The sequence below is a fragment of the Anser brachyrhynchus genome (genome assembly GCF_964034855.1).
Source record: "Anser brachyrhynchus genome assembly, chromosome: 2".
Lineage (NCBI taxonomy): Eukaryota > Metazoa > Chordata > Aves > Anseriformes > Anatidae > Anser > Anser brachyrhynchus.
The window spans coordinates 148,245,528-148,261,999 of record NC_137695.1 but is presented as its reverse complement, the minus strand read 5'-3'; the positions used below and the strand labels follow the sequence as shown (position 1 = coordinate 148,261,999).

Sequence of the window (16,472 nt, the reverse complement as noted above, 5' to 3'; positions counted from 1 at the left end):
CTAGAAAAAGATAAAAAAAATCGGTCTCAACCCCTTTTGCCTTAATAAGTTTCTGGAAGCCCCATGGAATCTTATGACAACACTTCTATGAGCATTAAAGAAAGGAAATTCAAACCAGGATAGTATGGGACAAAGAAATCAAACCAGGTAGGACAGCATTTCTGATAAATCACAAACAATCCTTGTCAGAGAGGAATATCTGATAAAATAGCTAAACACAGAGGTCTGTATCATTGAAGGTAACAGACTTCAGAGGAAGGACGGAGTGCACCGTGGCAAGGCGTACCCCGAAGTGATTTAGAGGAAGGATGCTCCCAGGACCTGCACTCTACTTTTGCCCAGGCATCTCTCTTGGTAAAGCTGTTACGAAGTGCCCTAAAAACAGTGCTGCTGAAAACACCCACCTTGCCTGTGGTTTTGACAGAAACACCAGTCTCGTTCTCCACTCTGAATATTTCGTTGCTTTCACTTTGAACTCCAAACGATTTAGTCTGCTTTCCCTAATTCAACCTCCTTCACCACCGTGCCCTTGTGTAATTCACCCATCTTTTTGTTATTAAATCGTTCACTCTTCAACCAAGCTGATAAGATGATCAGCGCTACCTCCTTGAAATCCCATCTTGAGGCACTTTAATCAGGTCCCCAAATAAGTTCCCGGTGCTCCTGCCCTTTGAGCTCATCCCATCGCTCTTTGAGCTGTGAGGACAATGAAGTGACAGCAGTCGGTTTGGCAGCCACGTCTGCGTAAGTTAGCTGTGTGCATTTAAACAAGGCGCTCGGGTGTGAGCTCTTGTCTTGGCTGAGCTCTGCCAGGCTGTGAAGGGGAGAGCTGGTGTGGGCTCAGGTGCGTGGTCACCGCCGAGAAAGGGGACAGGAGTGTGGCAGTACTGAGAAGGGCTTTGGAGTGAGTATATAGCAAAAGTGGTCAGGAGTCCCCAAAGAAATCAAAATTAGGAAAAAACGTACAATGTTAGCTTGCGTAAAAAGAGGAATATTGAATATAAAAGAGGTATTAATTCTTATATACAGCACAATTAAGCTTGTCTGGGAATACTACGTTCACTTTTCCTATCCATACTGAAAAAAAGTTTTAAAAGAAGCTGAGAGCAGATCTAATCTGATCCCTCGAGTATCACAAAAGGCTTGAACTCAATTTTATCTCCTCAAGAGAAGGCTAATAGGTGAATTGGTTTGTGTTTACTCCACAGATGTATGTACAAGTAGATCAGCTGAAGCTGATTCCCAGCAAGCAGAAGCAGCTGCTGAGATCAGTGGCAGGATGCTGACAAGCGTGAACCAGAAGTGAGACGCGAGTTCACAGCACTGGGAGTATCACTGGAGCAGTTTAGATAAGGGAATAATAGATTCACTGTCACTTCATTGAGTGTCTTTCTAAAACAACTTCCCTGTAGCTCATCCAGCCCACAGCTTCTGTACATGAGAATTGCTCCGTGGGGGTTTATAGCCTTCTGAGCAGAGGTCAGATGGCTCTCCTGGCCTTAAACTCCACGTATCCTTATGTTCTTATTTCTACTATTCTGTGTTTTTTTTTTTTTCCATTTTGCTCATTGTACCATACTGAGATGGGCTGCAATCAAATCTTGACCTTCTGTATTTGCACAGCTTCCGATGCTGTGATGCTACACGTAGAAATAACAAACAGCGCTGAGGGTTGGTGCCAGCTCAAAGAGCTCACAGCAGATGGATCTACTGAATGTCCACTTACTTGTTGCTTTTCTTTTTCTTTTTTTCTTATTTTTTTTATAGTGAAATACATGAGAGAAGCAACGCCCTATGTGAAGAAAGGCTCCCCTGTTTCGGAGATCGGGTGGGAGACGCCTCCCCCCGAGTCCCCCCGGTTGGGGTGTGCGTCTGCTGACCCGCTGTCGCAGCTTTCGCTCTCCATCCACCGAGACAGGAAAACAATACCACTCAAGATGTGCTACGTGACACGCAACATGATGGTCTCAGACCCCGAAAACAGGTGAGCAGGGTTTTTGCCTGGGGCTGGGTCTTTGTGTTGAATAGTTGTTGGCCTCTTCGTTTGTGGGGTGAGTGAGCAGGAGCTGGTGATGGGCTCCAGCCACACACGGGGTGCCAGCAAGGGGCAAGTGAGCACTGCTTTGGGAAGGGCATGTCCTTGTGCCTGAGCCACGTGGCGCTGGGTTGAGTGCCCAGCTCTGTACAGAGATACACCAGCTTTTGGGTTGTGCTAGACAACCTGAAAGGAAGGTGTGGGGAGCTGGGGGTCGGCCTCTTCTCACAGGGAACCAGTGATAGGACCAGAGGGAATGGCCTCAAGTTGTGCCAGGGGAGGTTCAGGTTGGAAATGAGGAGACATTTCTTCTCAGAAAGAGCAGTCAGGCACTGGGACGGGTTGCCCAGGGAGGTGGTGGAGTCACCGTCCCTGGGGGTGTTCAAGGAAAGGTTGGACGTGGTGCTTAGGGACATGGTTCAGTGGGTGACATTGGTGGTAGGGGGATGGTTGGACCAGACGGTCTTGGAGGGCTTTTACAGCTTTAGTGGTTCAATGATTCTATGATTCTGTGAACTCTTCAGAGTGGAAATTCAACATTTCTGTTAGAAATAGAAGCTCAGGATTTTGTTCGTGTCCTGACTGAATGTCTTCATTTGGAGGAAAGGGAACTGTACACACTAATTGTCTACATGTTCCAGGCTGGCCTCATGTAATTCCACTAAATTGCATTTTCTTTTCTTTTTTTTTTAAACAAATATTATTTTAAGAATGGCCTGTTTTGTCCATTCAGTTCTGGATATTAAAGTCAGGAATAGGAGAAAAGTTCCGCTTAGAGGACATTAATGGGGAATTTCTGTGACTTGTTCTTTTTTTTTTTTTTTTTTCATAATGTTAAAAATAGGATGAGCTTACCAGCCCTTATTTATAACATATGTGGAACAGCTGCACCACACCAGCACACTGCTCTGTCTGATCCCTGCGCTAACAGCTGCTAGTAGAAAAGGAACCAGTCAAGTCAGTAACAGACTGATTCTTCCATCCAAATAATGGCCTTTTTGTTTTTCTCCAATGCACTGGCTTATCAAGAAGCTGTGTGGAATGCCTTTGATTCTCAGCCCTTACCTTTAGGCCTGAGCACAAATCACATTTTCTGTTGCAGACAAGAATAATGAGAAGAGGGGAGAGCAGAAGGGGTTTGGGGGGGATGGGTTCCCCTGCATTCTCTTGTACTGCAATCCAGAAACTTTACCAGTGTCTGTGTAATTTCCTTCCTTTCTTTTTTATATTTTCAAACCTTCTTAGGGTTTTTGCTTCTCCCTGTGCTACCCCCAGCTTTATTATTTAGTATTGGTTTACTTTGCTTCTACTCTTCATCTCACCAGGTGGTTACTGACCACTACAGAAGTGCAATTTTGAAACAGCAATTACCACTAGCAGTCTTTCTCAATTTTGTACCAAGATGCTTGTTGATAGGTGCAGCTTTTTTCACATATATTTTCAGATGTCAGGGTTTGACAGCTGTATCACTAGCCTGAGAGTTTGTGGTTCTCCGTTCCGTGGAGTGCGTCTGAAAAAAAATAATGTCAGGCAGGCCATATCATTTGAATCAGCGCAATGTTACAGTGCTTTTGCACATATTGACATAATTCTTTTAGCATCTTTTTCTTCTGTTTTTTTGACCGTATTGTAGTTCTCAGCTTTTACCACTCTCCTGGCCCTCAATTCCATTTAAGGGACAGGAGGACTGATTCAGAGGGGCAGACTCTCACTGCTGATGGTAATTCTGCGATGGGGCTAGCTCTTTTGAAGCGTGCTACAAATGTGTACATTCTTAGGTGTAACTAGGAAGTAACGCGTGGGAGAGTCATATTGCTTATTATCATGGTTTTCATTTTGTGTTGCTGTCATTTCCTGTGGAAAGAGTGACTTCTGATTTTTACTGTAGTCCAACACAGGGTACAGTCTAAGCTGGTTTTTCCATCCAAGCAAACAGCACTTCACCATCACCCTGGCTGCGGTGAAACAGTAGCAGTATCCCATTGATTCATGTCTTTACTGATAGCAGGGTTTTGAACAATTCTGAATACTGGAACTGATATTTCCCGGTGGAAATGCTTTTGTAACGCAGTGAACCTTTCCCACTGAAATATATCCCAAGACAGAAATCCGATTCCCCCCAAAATAATTGGATCTTTGTTCACAGCAAAGACCAAACCATGTCCTTACATGCTTATGACACTTCTGTTTTATAACCCAGTGACCTGACACACACAGATCTTATAACAACAGATGGTGTCACTTTGCTGAACGGTTTTGGAAGACCACCACTGGCAGGCTGCCAAAGCATATGCTGGCCATAAAAGGGCTTCTCTGGGCTCCATCTGAACTCATTTTCAGTGGCGGCTAAGACCAAGCATGGACGTAGAAAGCATGAGTTTTCCAGTGCAGGTGTTTCTCCAGAGCAGGTTACAGCTGAAATCATGGCACAGCAGCATTTCGGGACCAGGCTTAGCTGGTTTAACTTTCAGCATAAGAAGACACCTGTTTTAAATGACCCGGAAGGAAATACCTGTTTGACACCGAATCATCTCCAGTTCTTAGAAAGCTGGGGAGAAATGCGGGTTTAACAGGCAGGGAGAAAGTTAAATGTCTGGTTTTCCCACTAGATCTGGTAATCTTGCATAGTATTTCTTCACCTAGATTGGACCCAGTTAAGAGAGTCCTAAGTTTGTGTTACCCTCTAAGAGTTTGGTGAGCTTGTTATTTCGGAGCAGGAGCGAAATTTGCTGCCTTTAAAGTCATCAGTTCTCAGATGTCTCCTTTACCTAACCTGCCTGTGAGCTCAGACTCAGTGAGATAAGGGATTGTTTTCCCTGTTACCTGATTAAAAATGCTGTAAGATACCAAGGAGAAAGTACCGTGTAGTACAAACCAATGCCAAGCCTAAGCGTGTAGGAAAATATTTTCAACAGTACAAACACGGCAACAGGAGAAAAGATGCAGAACATTTTAGTTGCATGTGTGTCATTCTCATCTAGCCACAGGAACTGTGGTTATATTTTAGGCCGGAGCAAACTAGGTTAAAATAATTACTACTTATACCTGTTGTTTGCCCATGTTTCCACCGATAAGCGTCCTTGGTGGCAGCACTAATGGCTAATGTCAGGACTCGCAGGGGAGTGTCCCCCCAGTGAAGGGACATACAGGAATGGTCACAGCTACTAACGCCAATAAGCTGTAAATGTTACTGCAGCATGCAACGCTTTTCAGCAATTTCTGGTGATGACGGTAAGGAATAGGAGGAAACAACAGGAAATAAGTGTCTGAGATGAAATTTGTGCGATTTGTGCTTGGGACCTGGTACAAAAGTACTGCCATGAACATAGGAGACGTGACATTCACTGTAGGAAGGGAGGCTGTGCTGCACTGACTGAAAAGGGTTTTCCTTATGCTTTTGAAATCACCCTAAAATCCTGCTCGCACTTCATTCAGCCAAACCCAGGAAGTGGGGGCCTGATCCTGCCAACACTTAGCATGCACACAGCACATTTTTCCAGTGTCAGGAGTCCAAAGCAGTGTGATCACGAAAGAGAACTTCAGCAGGGATCCAGTCTTAGGATTGAATTTTTCATTGTCTTACCCACTGACAGGATTTGGCCCTTTGATGGGAGAAGGTCGGTCTGGTTTTGAAGCTAGGAGAAGTGAGCACAGGACGATCCCGCAGCAGCACGACACGGGCTGCCAGGTGCACCCTGCGGTGCGTGGCAGCACTCGAGCAAGCACAGGTGCAGTTCACAGACTTCGTCCAGCAGAATGGCACCGAGGACACTCAGAGAAACAGATGAGGAAGTATTCTTATCTGTTGCCCATTAAAGGTTGGCCTGAGAATCATAATCAGAAGATAAAATTCAGCAGGTACATTTAAAGGTGGTAGATTGGGCTGGAATCCATTCATCCTGGGCACTGAGCTTCTTCTGGGAATTACCAGAGCTTCCCAGGATAACTGAGAGGTGTGAGACAGACTGAGACCTGGTTACTGTAAGTGCAGCTGTAGACTTAATTTGCTTCATTGCTACAATTAAAACTTTTTTTTTTTTTTTTTTTTGCATTGGGAAGTACTGATTCACTGAAGTGTTTGCAAGATTCCTTGCAAAAATGGCACTCCCCAAATTGGTTCCTTTTGCACACATTCTTTTTAAAACCTTTTTCTTACATTATTTAATAACTTGTCAGTAGTGTACAGCATCAGAGTCGGTGAGACTTGATCTTTTGAATTGTACTGGGTGTGACATTTATGGAGGAATTATGTAAACATGAACAGAAGTATCCATGTGTGATTCCGAAATGAAATTTCAAAATCTTAAATTCTGGTGAATTTGGGTGTATTTACTTTTGTTGCAATAAGGAATGAAAACAAAAGGTGTTTTTTTTTTTTTAAATAAAAACTTAGTTTCAACCAGATTTAATATGACATAGTAAAAACCAGTCCTTGCACCAAAAAACCTGAATCACGAATGCTGCTTACAAACATAAGCAGAAGAATGCAAAAATGGAATAAAAACCCAAGCATCTCGAAGTAGAAGTTAGGGAGCTGTGGCACTAGTATGGGACAGAAGTGTCTAAAAATGGATTTCTTGAATGTTTTTCCAATGCATTTTTAGCTGTGAGGCTGAATGGTTATTTATACTCGTGGTGTCTGGAATACAAGCAGAAATTCCGTGCCTGTTCAGTAAAACTGCAGAAGATGAGCATGAATAGTTTGGGACCCGCCAGGCTTCCAGCACTCGGTTTCACCACTGATCTAAAGCACAGCTATTGTACTTCGGCAGGGTTGCAGGAAGGAACTAAAAGACCTTGAGCTTTTTAATTCCAGCAGCTCTTTAAGACCATGCCTGTAGGATTTGCAGGCAGCCATGTGGGGCGGGGAGGCAGTGCAGAAGAGTTGGGACACGGGGTGGCTCGTGCCTCCGCCCTGCCTGCCTCCTGCCTGGGAAACGTGACCACGCTTTGGTGTTGCCAGGCACGTGCAACCACCAGTGTGCAAAATAAAGGCTGGCTTCTACTTGAAGAGCAGCATGATGGAGGTGTGCAGCTTTGTAGCCTGTGATGGCTTCCTGCTAACAAGGGAGTCGATGCCCCAAGTCAGAGTGACCGGGAAGAGTGAGCACGGTACAGAGAGTGAGTTACTGCTGCTTTTCTGGAGCACAGTTCCCATTTATCTTACTTTATTTTCTGTCTCCCCCTCTTAAAGTAGCACTGGACTCAGCGAGGGACAGCTAATGCTACATGGGACTGCTGGTTACTGGCAGAAGGGTGAGGTGCTGAGCCCTGGACCCAGGACTAAGGAGGTGTTGAACCACTTCGGCCTCTTCCCACAGATAGCTAGCGATAGGACTAGAGGGAATAGCCTCAAATTGAGCCAGGGGAGGTTCAGGTTGGAAATGAGGAGACATTTCTTCTCAGAAAGAGCAGTCAGGCATTGGGACGGGTTGCCCAGGGAAGTGGTGGGGTCACCGTCCCTGGGGGTGTTCAAGGACAGGTTGGACGTGGTGCTTAGGGACATGGTTTAGTGGGTGGCATTGGTGGTAGGGGGGTGGTTGGACCAGATGATCTTGAAGGTCTCTTCCAACCCTAATGATCCTATAATTTTCATGACCATGCCAACAACACTGCAGCTTGCGAGAGCTCCTTCAGACCTGGGCAGACAGCAGAGGTTCTGCAGGGCTTCCTGCAGAGGTGGAAATCTTCCCTTCCTGATGGATAGTACATATTTAACAGGATTGGCCTCTAGTTTAGGAAACTGGGCTCCATTTTCTCTTGCTGTTACCATGTGTTCTAGATGGGCAAAGGAAAGTGAAACGACCTCAATATGTGTGGCGGAGAGAGCAAAGGTACAGATGCTGTAATGGGCACATTACCGGTATAAAAAATCCACCCCCACCCTGCAAGGAATTTGGGCGTAGCTCCTTATGCTCTTACTGAGCTGCTCTCTGACTTCAGACAAAATCTCTGTGAAACTGAGAGAGCATACTCAATTCGCAGTGTTGTTGAGAGCTACAGCTTGAGATCGTTGGATGAAAGGCATGTAGCACTTAATTATCATTATTGGTACAGGCATGTTTTGCTATTTGAATATCAATAAGTCCTTTGAAGAAGTCATTGAGCCTGCAAGAGTCCAAGTCGTGATTTATATCAAGAATTTTTGTTACTGTTTTATTTTTTCCTTGGTGGGCTGTGTTTATCAACTGTTTAGATTAATGTTAAGCTAGGGAAGAAATCAACAATCCAACATTAAAGTAAAGCAACTTGAAAGGATCTAATTCAAATCCAGAGAAGAACAAAAAATGACTATAATCAGGGTGAAATTCTGGTCGACTCTCTCCTCAAGCTTAAGCCACGCTGCTGTACTATGCAATCACAGCGTGCACGGTGTGTTACAGAAGGATAATCTGCCTCTGCGAAGCCCTTTACATTGTTGCCCACAAAGGGTAGGGAATTTCAGATCAAGGCGAACCTGGTTTTTTAACCTTACTGTCAAACTATTTTACTCTTACGGATCCAGATCCTCCTTTTGTGTAAAGCTGCATGCTTCTTGTTGTGTTCTTGTTTGCTTGTAATATTGCCAATCTGTCCCCCACTTCTGCTATTTGCTGGAAGGGATGAATAAGCAGGAGGTACATGAGATTTACCCAGTGTTCCCTCTTTTCAAATGGGGAGAAGTTAGGTGATTTAATTAAAACACATTTACAACATCCCATTTTATACTGTGAGGATAGGAGAGGGAAGAAGTTGAGGTGTGGGCAGAGGGGTGATAAGAGGGCAGTGGTGGGACGGATGAGTGGCTGGGTAGTGAGGAAGGAAGGACTCCTTCTCCTTGATACACTAAAATGTCCTCTCTAAGAGCTGCACATCTGTGGGACCCTCCTTGGTACCTAGGTTAATGCGTTCAGGGCTAGGGATGTCGGATGAGAGGCCCAGGTGTGTAGTTCTTTTCCTCTCACAGAATTTTGTGGCAAGTCATTAACTGCTAGAGTTAATAATTGGTTCAGGCTGGGCTGTCTGGTGGTCCTGCAATCATCTACATTGTTCTTTGGGCAGTTCTGCAATTGCTGGTATATTTTGGAAGCTGTGATTGTCTGTCTTGCTAAGGGACAGTTTTCTATCTGAGCTGGAGCTCTGAAGCCTCTAGGCAGAAAGGGTATTTTTATTTTTTTATTTTTCATTAATACAAACAGTTATTTTCCATCATTTGTGAAAATCTACACCAGTCAAACAGGTCGTACGTTTTGCTATAAGTCATATAATCTTATATTTCAGCCTCAGTTTCTCCTTAGCCTTCTTGGTAGGGCAATGAGATCAAACACCTCTGTAGGTGTTCCTTCTGTTCCTTCTATAGAGCTGTGTGTTTCAGTCGCTTTTGAGTTCGATCACCAGCTATTTTTTTTGACCAAAAAAAACCTAATGAAAGACAAAGACCATTTTCTGCAGAGCAACCTCAAGGGTATTCATTTACACAAACAAATTGACAGATCAGCTTGAACTTCAGAGGTTCGTTTACTTTTAGTTACTGCAGTTTTGGGTTGTTTTCCTGCAAAGTGTGTTGAATTTTTGTTCTGTTAAAATGGTTAAAATAGCCTTCTGATGTCCTAGGGACTAAATTACTGGGGGTACGTGCCAGGATTTAGGCACACAATGAGTTTTCCTACGGTGTGTTTGAGATACCAGTGAAGAACTCAGTAGGTACAGTATGTTGTGAGCGACTTTCAGTCTTTACAGGTCCTGATGAATCTTTAGGGTCTGGGATTAGTCATGTCTTGTTTTCATGAAAAAACAACTCATGTTTTTTCCCCTGACGTAATGACATGGGGCTTTCTCCCCTCCCCATCCTTCTCTGTTGGACAGACAAGATCCTGGTGTCATTCTCATCTCTAGCACAAATAGAATGGGTGAGAGACTCTTGCACGTTACTGAAAAAAATATCTGTAAGTGCATGATAAACTTTGCGTGTCTGTCTTTGTGAAAGGGACCGAATGTGACCTGAAGACAGGAATAAAATGTGTCATGGTGAGTGGGTGGCAGGAAAGGATGTGTGTGGTATGGAGGTGGCAGTAACTGAAGCTGGTAGAAGACTTTCAGACGGATTTTGATTAATAGACTTTTAACCAAAATATTTCTTTACCATGAAAATGCTTAAGAAGGTAAGAAGTTAGTAAAAAAAAAAAAAAAAAGAAAAGAAAAAAAAAAACAATGCTCTTGGGTTTTATGTTACTTTTTTTTTTCTGTCACTGTTTCAGATAGGGTAATTTTGAAGAAGTCAAAGAGTTTTTCGAGCCAGCTTCCACTGCAGAGAATTGAGCTGAGGAACAGAAATAAGAGGAAAGTCACTGAAATGATTCAGGGGAGCAGGAACAATGAGAACAAACTGCCTTGAGAAATACATAGTGTGATGGGAGGAGAACAAATTTAGAAAAGGTGATAGAGAAAGTAGCTAACTAGCAAGGTGAAGCAATGAACCAGAAAGTGAAAACTGCAGTAGACTTAGTGAACACTGTTGGAAAAAAGAGAAAAATCAAATCACAAATGAAATATGTCACAAATTAAAGGAAAAGGAGGGGCCTTGTGAGTGCTGTAGGGCAGGACAGCGGAAGGCAAACAGTTAATCGTGTTTTGTGTGTGTCTGTATGTAAGGTATGTAAGTGCTGACATCCAAGCTGCCCCTAAATAATGTTGGAGAGCAATTTTAACACCCCAAGATCTGCTAAACAAAGGAAGTTGATATACAAGGGTTTCAATTTCCTGCGATGCTCCTTGTCCCCACAAGGACATCTGTGTGGTACTGCTTGTAGCCAGGTAGAAACCTCGAGCCCCCTTTTCCTGCCTGGCCGATACCCTGTGCTCTGTGCTGGGCTTTCCCAGACCCCTTATCAGTGGGTCTTCAAACTGCATTTCAGTCTTACAGCTCAGGTCTTGTGCTGTTAGCCAACGAGCAGGATTTTCAGCTTGTGCATTCACAACTGCTCTCTCCCGTACCTTCTGCAGTCATTTGTATCTCAGCAAATTGCAAATTACAGCCACACCAGGAGCCTCCGATGATGGGCTGCTACCTTAGGTGCTCCAGCTCAGCGTCAGTAGGTGCTGAGGCTGGGATTTAGTGCTTAAGCTGTATGCACAGACATAGCTATTTTAATACCCTATTGTCAATTCCTGCTTTAACACGTTTCTGCTTGTTGAAAATCCTTTTTCCCTGTAGTAGGAGTCAGAGAGAGTTACACTGAAGTTGTTGCTTCTTCTCATCACTTACACAGAGATTTTCCACTGACCTCTGAGTCTGTTAAATGGGAAGCTGTCCTCACAGAAGAGACCAGCAGCATTACGGGGCTGCTGGCTCCCAGATGTTGCTCTCTCCCCAGCTCTCAGGAGAGAATTTGGGGTTTTGTCATCATGGCTGTTGAACAGACTGGCTACTGTTTTGTTTCACTTGGCAACTAATCAGTGATTCCTGAGGTTTCTTTCATATAAGCCGAGAAGTGGGCATATAAGTTAATGAAACACTCAGGCACAGGCTGCTAGATTGGGGTGCACCTGCTCTTTGTCTCTTCCAGCGAGACTTTCTCCCGTGCTAGTTCATCAGCAAGGCAGAGCGGATCCATCAGCAGCCCTGCTCATTCCTCCCCTCTCTGTAGCAGTTTTCATCCGTCCTTGTGGATCGTGTCCCACTCCTTTCCCCTGGGTCCTACTACGGTGTTGTTCTTTCTCAAAAGACATCTAATTCTTCTCCAAGTCCCTGATATCTTACTTAGGCAGCAAAGTGAGACCGTCTGCCTTCACCTCTGAACTGTTCCAACCTGCAGGTCATTTACCGCTATTATCAGCTACAGTCATTGCTCTTTACTCTGACCAGATTCAGCTCAAACTGCAGAAGCAGCAAGCTTTGAGGTTGGCTGTGGCTTTACTAGAGGTGCAGTGTTTGTGACTGAGACAATTTTTTTCTAGCAATTTTTTCCCTTTTTCTATCAAAGAGATGCTTCAGTGATCTGCGGTCAGTGTATTTACCACACCAATCACAGCATCTTCTGATCTCGAAATTTTAAGCAACATCATTTTGAGGTTAAATCAAACTCCTACTGTCCCTCTGAAATAATTCCTTTTTATTTTATTAATTCCCTTTTATTTTATTAATTTTATTTTATTTATTTATTTTTTTTCCAAATAACTGACCCCGCTGCTCCTTGAAACAGCACTTTTGCCATTGTTTGGTGTAGAATCCACTGTGAAGAGGGCTGGACTGGGTGTTTCTGCATTACCAGTACAACTGTAACAAGAAAACTAGGAGAAGGAAAAAGATAAGAGGTCTTTCATGCAATGCAGGGAAAGAAGTCTGCTTCTTAATGTCCATATATATTTAAAAAGATATTAAATGACTTGTTCTGTGTACAGAAGGCAGCCCGTGATGTGCTCTGCATATCGGTCGGCATCGGCACGCAGTGATGTCAGCAGGTCCTTTCCTCACTTGCATGCTACACAACTCCATCGATAGCCCTTTTATTAAAGCCCAGCTGGCAACAAATAGAAATGAAATCAACTGTGACAGCTCGTTAGTGATATACACACCCTCTGCGTGGACCTCAGTCTAATCCAGCTCCCAAGAAATGAGTAACTGCACTTACCGTGACTGTGCTAAGGTGAAAGTCAGCAACTAACTCTTGAGACAGTGAGTACCGTCGTGACAGTGAGGGGACCTAGACACTGTCACACAGAAAACTTCTGCTGCATTGCCAAACAGTGCTTGCTTTGTAAAATTGCTTTCACCTACATTTAGGTGCATCAAACACAGGGGTTTCTTCAGTGTAGGCTGGGGAATTCGTTGCACCGCCTAATGTTATCTCTGTGGAATATTTTCCTTGGAGACTAAGCCCAATATTTCCACTGCTTTATTTTTACATGCTTTATTCCTGGTTCATCTCTTGATGCTGCATGTAGCATTACACAAGAACCTTAACGGTTTGTTTTTTTTATTTTATAAAAAAATTACACTTTTTAAATATCATTTCTGATTGTGTTCACTAAATCCCGTTATGCTGGAAAGCCTCCCGTATTTGTACACTCAGAAATGAACATAATTACGTGCTACCATTTCATGTGTAGACAATGAAGGGGAAATGGCGTGAGCAGTTTTGCCCTCAATCCCTTTTTAAGTTTGCAAAGTCCGTGGCAGAGTGTTTTGTTCCTGGCTATGCTGGTACAAAATCAAAGTAGCGTGATGGACTTGAATAACTCTGGCTCCAGCTTATCATTAACTTCAAGGGATTTACTCCACACTTTAATCAGTCACCGAATACATAATCTGACCCAGGAAAAGGCACAAAGTGTAAAGCAGTGCCTGGGTTGGTCCTGAGCCAATGGTGGTGGGAGAAGTGCTTTCAAGAGATTTGATAAAAGGTATTTCTTAGATAATGAACGCTCCTACACAGAGGCCTTATCAAATGTGGAATGAATATGGGCTATCAAACATTTGCTTTCAACTTCTTCTCATCCACAGTAAAGTAAAAGCTCTGGATGCAGTGAGTGAGAGAGAGGTTTGGCCTCGTACTTGCAAGGTTACGGCGTTTGGAGGCACTGGGTTTTGTGTCACCCCCATGTTCTGCGGGTGGAAAATGGGATGCTGGAAATACTCCTCCGCTCAGAGAAACTCTTTGAGAAGGAAAGAGAAAATTACTCTTTTATTACGAGGTTTGCCAAATGATCTCTGAGAAAATGTGATATCATTCATATGCATTGCCAAGCTGGAGAGATGCCGCGCATCTTGGCAGCCATCTAGAGCTAACATATAATTCCTTTGGGTTGGTATGGGCTTTATCAGAAACAGCTCCATATGCAGTATTTACATAACTGTGGTGGAGTGTGAGAATAAACACAGCTGTGGCATTGCCCTAAATATTTCAATTCAGCAGGGAATTAAGGGAACTTTATCACTGAACTGCAGATAAACAGAAGTCAGTAAGCGGTGGTCAGTTTAGCCAAGGAACAAATCAAAGCTACAATGGCTGGACTGCTTGGAAACATTTAAGTACTTTAGAGTTGGAGTTTACTAAGTTCAACGGTATTTTTTTGCTTTTGAAAAAATATGGAAATGCCATCAGTCAGCTGTTAAACAAAAAGCAGCGTCCAAATGGACTGGTGAATCAAAGCAGCATAGACTGAAAGGCAGAAAATAGAAGAGTTTATAGGGACGTAGTGCTTTCAGCGTGTGATTGCAGTAGGAAACCACGGGTTTCCAGGAAGAAAGAAGGTAAGAGGAGTTTCTGTTAGGATCTCCATCAAGTGGCTGCAGAGGTGGGAGTTCTGGATTTTTAGGGGAAATCTGTAAGGACGGCTTCTTTAAGGTAGTTTAGATCTCATAGCAAGTAGTAGCAGAGTTCAGGCAGTTGAGGGTTTAGACTTTCATCCTTACTCCCTGTCTAGCAGCCTGCACGCAAATGACACTTGCAGACATATTTTTGGGGATGGACCACTGTGGAGGATAAAAAAAATTGAGTTTCAGTGCTGTCAGTGCAGCGTTTATTCCCGTCTGAAGTCACTTTGGGTAAGTGCAGCACGTATTGTCCCATCTTCCTTGTCACTCCGCTAAGGCAACAAGGTAGTCTGTCTGCATCTGGTAGCGTATCAGCATCAAACTTTGATCACTGGCAAGCAGTGCCCAAAATAACCCCACGTAAAGTCACTGACAGACGATAGTTTAAGTATTCTTGCAAGTATGATGCTGTATATGTGTGTTTATCTATGTTAGAATATATAAATTGATATCAATATGATGTATATAGATTACAATACAGTATGAGATTTCAAATTGAAATAGCACTTCATCATTTTGAATCAATTAAAGCAGTGAAGAGCAGTCTAAATGTTCATTATTTTAGGGGACAGAACTATCACAGAAATACGTAAATACCCACTATTAAGGGAAATACGCTTTGATGAAAGCCCAAGTAGCAAAATACCTGTTTGTATCCACTTGCTGTAAGAATTTAGTGTATTCCAAATTGTAGGGAAGCACGTTGCCATTTGGAAGCTCTTACAGCTTTCGATAATTTTATTTTTAAACCAAAGGTTAAAAAAACAAAGGTTTAAAAATCTAACCTAAAAAGAAATGGCACAAGCTTGCTATTCTTTTGCAGCCGCAAAGGAAGCACGTTCTTCTGTCTTTATAGTACTTGTTCGGCACTCTGTTTCCAGCGTGATAGGTGGTGACTTAGAGGTGGGAATTCTCTTACAGGAACCACATACTTTGTAAAAAACATTGTTTCACAAAATCCATACAGCGCACTAACATTTTCCAGGACTGCCACAATACATACCAGGTATTTTTTTCTCTTTAAAAGAAGCGTTAAAACGAGAGGCAGAGTTCAGAAAATACCTAGTGCTGTTCCTGGCTGCTTCCCTACCTCATCTGGATGCTTTTCTGGGTGCTTTTCCCGTGGTGAAACGGTGACGCTGTCACCGGCATTTGTAAAATGTTTTGAGATCTTGTGCCAAAAAGTTCTCAGTGAGTAGGAAGCAACGTTTCACTGATTACCACAATGTGCAGGTCTGTGCAGTTTGTTACCATTGCTGAGCTGCGTGCAAGAGCAAGCTCAAACCCAAGTTCCTAGGGTCCACTGGGACACTGGTGTTTCTGATGAGCAGAAAAAGCAGGGTGTGGTGGCTCAGATCTCAACAACCATCTGACACAAGTGGCTAAACCATAACTGTCAGGGAGACAGCTTTTTTGTGCAGTTAAAAAAAAAAAAAAGAGAATTTGATTAGGAAAGTGCTAATCTGCAAACATAATTTTCTTATTCACCATATCTGCATCATCTAACAAGGCATTTTCCTTTCGGTACCTGAAGTTGACTCCTCAGTGCCTGCTGGAGCGGCTACATGACAGCCTTTATTTTCAGAAAGCGCTGAAAGTCCGATGACTTACCGAGCAAAGTGCACTGTTGTGTTGGCTCAGCGCTTTCTGAAAAATCAGCCCACTTTTTGAACTATGTAAGCAGTGATTTAGAACCCTCAACAGTTCAGTTGCTTAGTTTGGAAAATCGTGACCTTTTCTATCTTTAGAGCAGTGTCTGCTCGGAGACCTCCCCTTTCCAAAATGGGCAAACAAGAGACCAGCAGCCCTCATCCTCTTAGCCCCAGAGAGCTACACAGATTGAGTCGCCTTCTGTTCTGGATTCTGCTCTCTTTTAATCAATTAATTAAAAACTCTTAATTGTTAGTTAAGCTCCAAATTGTAGGATTTTGTAATTGCATAACAAATATTTGGATTACGGTACTGTCTTGAACCTCAACCTGAATAAATCCCATTGAACTAATTACTTTTCTGATACAGAAAGGAGTCATTACGTGTCTCGGAGATCAGGCAGCAGTACACGAGACAGAAGTAGAGACTCAAATCTGAGGTTGAATTTGTGTGGGTAACATTCAGGGGAAGCCACTGTACGTTTACAATGAA

General features: G+C 43.3%; 1 protein-coding gene and 1 long non-coding RNA gene across 2 annotated transcripts in view; one reads left to right on the top strand and one right to left on the bottom strand.

The window, feature by feature from the left end:
- LOC308189085 overlaps positions 1-742 on the bottom strand; it is a 30,585-nt gene extending 29,843 nt beyond the window's left edge. Inside the window, exon 1 of the long non-coding RNA XR_013946001.1 lies at positions 405-742. This is a non-coding gene — a long non-coding RNA (uncharacterized lncRNA). The remainder of the gene's footprint in view (positions 1-404) is intronic.
- The window catches only part of SNTB1 (syntrophin beta 1), a 116,879-nt gene that overhangs the window by 57,883 nt on the left and 42,524 nt on the right, over positions 1-16,472 (top strand). Inside the window, exon 2 of the mRNA XM_080578769.1 lies at positions 1,768-1,984. Within this exon, the coding sequence (XP_080434895.1) occupies positions 1,768-1,984 (217 nt within the window). The remainder of the gene's footprint in view (positions 1-1,767; positions 1,985-16,472) is intronic.